The sequence below is a fragment of the Asparagus officinalis genome, chromosome 4 (assembly GCF_001876935.1).
Source record: "Asparagus officinalis chromosome 4, Aspof.V1, whole genome shotgun sequence".
Taxonomy (NCBI): domain Eukaryota; kingdom Viridiplantae; phylum Streptophyta; class Magnoliopsida; order Asparagales; family Asparagaceae; genus Asparagus; species Asparagus officinalis.
The window spans coordinates 30,013,243-30,018,792 of record NC_033797.1 but is presented as its reverse complement, the minus strand read 5'-3'; the positions used below and the strand labels follow the sequence as shown (position 1 = coordinate 30,018,792).

Below are 5,550 nucleotides of genomic sequence, written 5' to 3'. Positions count from 1 at the left end.
GGAGTGGATGATAGGGTGTGGATGGATATAAGGGATATTTTTAAAGGGTTAATTTCACATAAAACCCCTGCATTTTGCCACATTATACGCATAGACTCAATAACTTTGAAAGGTTATCGGGTAGAAGAAAATTTCCAAGCACAGAAATAACAAATCTAGCTGGAATTCTAAACGTCAATGAGAAAAATGGTCTCATTGGTAAAGATGAAGCATTTTATAATACCCTATTAGTAGAAGAAGTAGAAGTAAAGTATCAATCTGGTAATTTAAACATAAGTTAATTGTTTAGTCAATAAAATTTATACAATTGTGAGTCAGTGGTAACAAGGCTAGTATAGCATTTCAGTTCTCTCTCCTTGTTCTCTTTATATAATAATCATGAGAATACCTTAAATGACATCTAATTATGATTAAAAAATGATTTCTCTGTTATCTAATCATAATAGCCAAAAAAAAAAAACACAACTGTGAGTGCACATCCTTGTAGAATGCCCGGCACTGTGCGAGCATTTTCAACCATTGAGAAAACTCGTGGGGGATGGGGGCAATTTGGGTATTTTCTTGTGCCCTCCATAGCTCAGATCTCGCTGCAATGTGCGGCGTTATTTTAGAAAATGCACTCAAATACTAATCCCTATCAATTTGACCCCAAACTCAAAGTGGAGGCCTGACGATATAAAAATTGGATTTTGGTTCCTCTCTGGTCCTAGAAACGATAAAAAGATCCACTTAATACGCTATCATACATGGAGTTAAAAATTAACCCACTTGGATTAGTTATGTGCTTCTTCGTGAATAAAATTTTCACCATCATTAGGTCTCTAGGGTCTACTCTAGACTCTGTTTAATTACTTGATATATGTTGAAAGATCGTGTGAAAAGGATTAGAATATAACTTTGAAAAGATAACCCAGCGCGCCCCTCGGCAGGGTTTAGAGAAAATTCATTCGACTGCACTAAGCGCAAGCTTTTTTAGTAGCTTTAAGACTAAATTATAGATACAACTTCTATGTAATGCTCTCTACCTGTTCTAGATACATTGCACAATGGTCACGTAGTCCAAAGCATAGAAAGTCTTCGAACAGCAATTCCTAGATTTACAGTGCTCCTTTAAGAAACCCTTTAAACAGAAAAATTTAGAAGAAATAGTAAACTATTTTCACAGCACACCCGCGCGCATGCAAAACTTGCTCCATACTTGATTCAGACTAGCATGCAGTGCAAGATCATGAAAAGAATAGCATTTGCAACAATATTTGGATAATTTTATATAAAATTATCTCAAAATTTATTACTTTCGTTATTCGTGAAACTGTGTTAGTAAATACATTTGCGCTAGCAAGCCATCTCGTAGCGCAGGAAAGTGTATGCCATTTCGTTATTGGTGTGGGGCTCACATGCCATACACTTGCAGCGCAGGAAATTTCCTACGCTGCCAGCTCACCTCCCGTTTTCTCATATATATGAGAAAACGGGAGGTGAGCTGGCAGCGTAGGAAATTTCCTGCGCTGCAAGTGTATGGCATGTGAGCCCCACACCAATAACGAAATGGCATACACTTTCCTGCGCTACGAGATGGCTTGCTAGCGCAAATGTATTTACTAACACAGTTTCACGAATAACGAAAGTAATAAATTTTGAGATAATTTTATATAAAATTATCCAAATATTGTTGCAAATGCTATTCTTTTCATGATCTTGCACTGCATGCTAGTCTGAATCAAGTATGGAGCAAGTTTTGCATGCGCGCGGGTGTGCTGTGAAAATAGTTTACTATTTCTTCTAAATTTTTCTGTTTAAAGGGTTTCTTAAAGGAGCACTGTAAATCTAGGAATTGCTGTTCGAAGACTTTCTATGCTTTGGACTACGTGACCATTGTGCAATGTATCTAGAACAGGTAGAGAGCATTACATAGAAGTTGTATCTATAATTTAGTCTTAAAGCTACTAAAAAAGCTTGCGCTTAGTGCAGTCGAATGAATTTTCTCTAAACCCTGCCGAGGGGCGCGCTGGGTTATCTTTTCAAAGTTATATTCTAATCCCAGATACAGATGTCCTGCACCATGGAATTATGGCTGAATATCATGAAACTGTCATATTTTGGATGATTATCAGAAAACCCTCCTTAACTTTCAAAATATCAGAAAACCTCCTTTAAGTTTAGGGGTTATTAGAAAACTCATTTTAACTTTATAACTTTATTAGAAAAATCTCCTAATCTAGGGGAGTTTTCTGATAAAGTTTCAAAGTTAAAAATGGGTTTTTTGACGAAATCTGAAAATTAAAAAGAGGTTTTGTGATAATTCATATACTTAAAGAGGCTTTTTGATATTTTGAAAGTTAAAAAGGGTTTTCCGATAATCATCTAAAGCTAAGGGGAGATTTCTGATATTTACCGTGAAATTATACGCATAAGATACACCAACACTTTGGGGTAGTCAAATATCATATATATCTTATATGTATGTGTAAGACTATAAATCTACAAGGTGTCAACTGGTATCAAGATTACGGAGAACCCGACCTTACTTTTACTCGTACTAACTATATAGGACACCATTAAAAGTAAACAAGTTAAATGGGGACACCACCTTGAGAGAAAAATTTTGGTTTCACCATTTGCCCAAAGGAAAACACAAATGAACACGATCCCATTTCATATACAGTTCTTCAAACAGAGTGGGATCTTTGAAACATTTTTCATATCTTTCTCTAAACTTTCACGTTTTGCATTGGTCTCCAAAATTTCTTTTTGGGATACCAATTGATCAATAGACCAAATCCACTAGATGCTTTCGGACAAAGTAGTGGTCTCCTTGGGACCAACGTGCAAGATGATATCCTAGAGTAGTGAATAGTAAAACATGAGTTCAAATTCTACAGCGTTACATAGATAATATCAGATAAATTGCTAGTGTCATCTCCATCCCCGACGCATAGAAAAATACCAGATCATAATAAGAACATCAGGTCCACTCACTCTTCATTCACCTTCCAAAACAAGAGACTCCCGCGCAAGAACGGAATCAAATTGGATCGAAGCCCCACAAACGCTGTTTCAAACGGAGCCCACATTCACAGTTTCAAGTTTCTACAATCCATTTTTTTTTCAAGGAACAAGGCGGCAAAAAGTCCTTTTCCATCGTTGAACACTTCCAAAAAAAGAGCCGACCAACACGCTAACTTCTAGACCCCCTCCTCTCTATTCAATTCAAGAAGAGGCAGTTAAACGTTAGGTATGAAACCGGTGAGAGTCTTCATAAAAGTCCTCTTCGACGACCTAAACATTTGCAAAACATTTTGATGATCAAAGCCAAGTCAAAGATTGCATCACCAATTTTTCACTATATACAGGCTACAGATTCTATACGTACGTGTATTGCTCTTCTGTTCGTATATATACAAAACAAGACGAAGCTATATACAGTAACATTACGCGCTTAAGAGAGTTTAAGAGCAAGATCGAATTAGCCCCAGATTGTATAGGTTTTTCTTCACTAAGCTGCCCAAGTAGTAAAATCCAACGCCGGCTTCTTCTTGGACTGTTTGCGGTTTGATTCTTCCAGATCGATCCTCGATCAATTTGAGTCGACCCGGGCCGATTCGTCCGATGACTGATTCGATGGTCTTGAGATCGGCAGGGTTACCAGCAGCGTCGGTAACATAGAATGTGTTCATGGCCATTGAACTTTTGGTCGAGATCTCCGCCATTGTCACCGATAGACCGTTTTCTCGAAGAGTTCGGGTTACTTCAGCGAGTAGACCTTGTTGGTCCATCGTGCAGAGTTCTAATTTCACTCCCTGAAATAAAATAATTAAGTTTATGCAATATAATTCAATATTATAAAATTCTAAATAAACGAGGGAAATTTATGGAATATTTACCTCGGAGGATCTGCGCCCGATCGCAGCTTGCAAGTATTGAATCACACGCTGCCTCTCTGCTTCTGAACTTATTGGGGACCCATCCAAATGTCTAATGTAAAATTCCTGAAACGAGGAACCCCGAAAAATCAGGAAAAAAAAATCTCAAAAGAAACAACAATTTTTAAAGCAGGACAATACTAGTACCAGATGAGCGCGATCGGCGTCGGTATCGATTGTGCCATGAAACACCACATACTTCAAATCTGTAAGCGTGCAAACAACATCGAACAGGAGCTTCGGCCGATCTCGACACTGAACGCCCACGACAGAGTAACCCCGCTCGATCCAATTCTGGACCGAGACCGAAGTCGTCGACGGCTCATCCCCAAATCTCCTCTCGAAATCCCTATCAGCAAACATCATCTGATGAAGCCTTCGATCGGCGTTCGCAACGCCGACTGAAGACACGGTCGTTCTCGCCCCCCTAATATCATGGTCTCTGTTGAGAACATTTCTCAGCCTTGAAGTTATCAGATCGATCCTTCTAGAATCTTCGATCTGGGATCCAGATTCAACATCCTTAAGAAATATAATGGCTGCGACGCGACCTCCGTGCGTCCAAACCCTAGCCTCAACAATACTGCACTTGAGGTCGGCGAGCACGGCGAATATTTCGGAGAGAAGTCCGGGGCGATCCGTTCCGGTGAGCTCCAGCGCCGTGAGGTCGCCGTCGTCGTCGACGAAGGGGTGAGATCCGAGGCCGAGGCCGGCGTCGTTGAGCGACTGCTCGATGTAGGCTATGTACGCTGCTGGTCTGGCCCGATCTTGGCGGGCCGAGGTGGGTCGGTGACGTGGAAACGTGCCATGAGACCATCGGGCCGTCGGAGGAGATGTGGAAGGCCTTTGGCGGCATCGGAGGTTGAGGCTCCGAAGCAACCGAACAGCGCTTTCCTAGAGTATAGTTGCGGCGTGCTCGCGGCGCTGTCCACCTTCACCAGCGTCGCGCTCGCGCACACCGCATTATCAATCACCACTCTGTTCGCCAAAAATACCCAAGAAAGTTCAAATAAAGGAACAAAAATTTTCAAGACTTGAGGCGAAAATAGTTGAAATTACCGAGGAGTGTTCATGCGGATGACGAGCTTCTCGTATTCATCCAAAGAAGCAGGCCGCTCCATTTTTTGGCTTTCTTCACCGGTCGATCTGCAAACTATTAAACCGCTCACGATCTCTCGTTCTGATCAGTATCTGGAGAAAAATGACAATAAGTCCAGAAATCCCGCCAAAGTTTCGTCGTCGGTCCTCAGGCTTCGGCGAAATCGCCTCGCTTTGGTCTTGTTTAGATCTGAGCAGCAATACAAGTAAAGCACGCGTTAAGCGCTGGGTTTGGTCTTTCTTCACCAGCCTTCTTCAGGGTGCGGATTCCATCGTATTTAAAGTCCAAGAAACCACCGTTTTATTAAATTAAATTGATAAATAAAAGGAAATGCACATGCCGCGGGCAGCGCGCTGAGTCTTTAAGCCAAACCACGGTCGCCTACTCGGGCAGCAGATGTCCACGTGGCACGTTCTCCTGCCACGTAGGAGGGGTTGCTAATAGGTGGTGGCCAGCTCAGGGGCCGTTTCGCTTGGGGCTCAAGCGAGTTAGAAGGGAGTGGGTTGGTTTGGGCTCGTGTTAATAGTT

General features: G+C 41.5%; 1 protein-coding gene across 1 annotated transcript; it reads right to left on the bottom strand.

Moving 5' to 3' along the window:
• LOC109838429 (ACT domain-containing protein ACR8-like) lies at positions 2,592-5,289 on the bottom strand. The gene is given in 7 exon segments (XM_020406878.1): positions 2,592-3,279; positions 3,374-3,800; positions 3,885-3,989; positions 4,071-4,791; positions 4,840-4,846; positions 4,849-4,901; positions 4,983-5,289. Coding segments are annotated over 6 exon segments (1,299 nt in total). The 5' UTR covers positions 5,045-5,289; the 3' UTR covers positions 2,592-3,279; positions 3,374-3,449.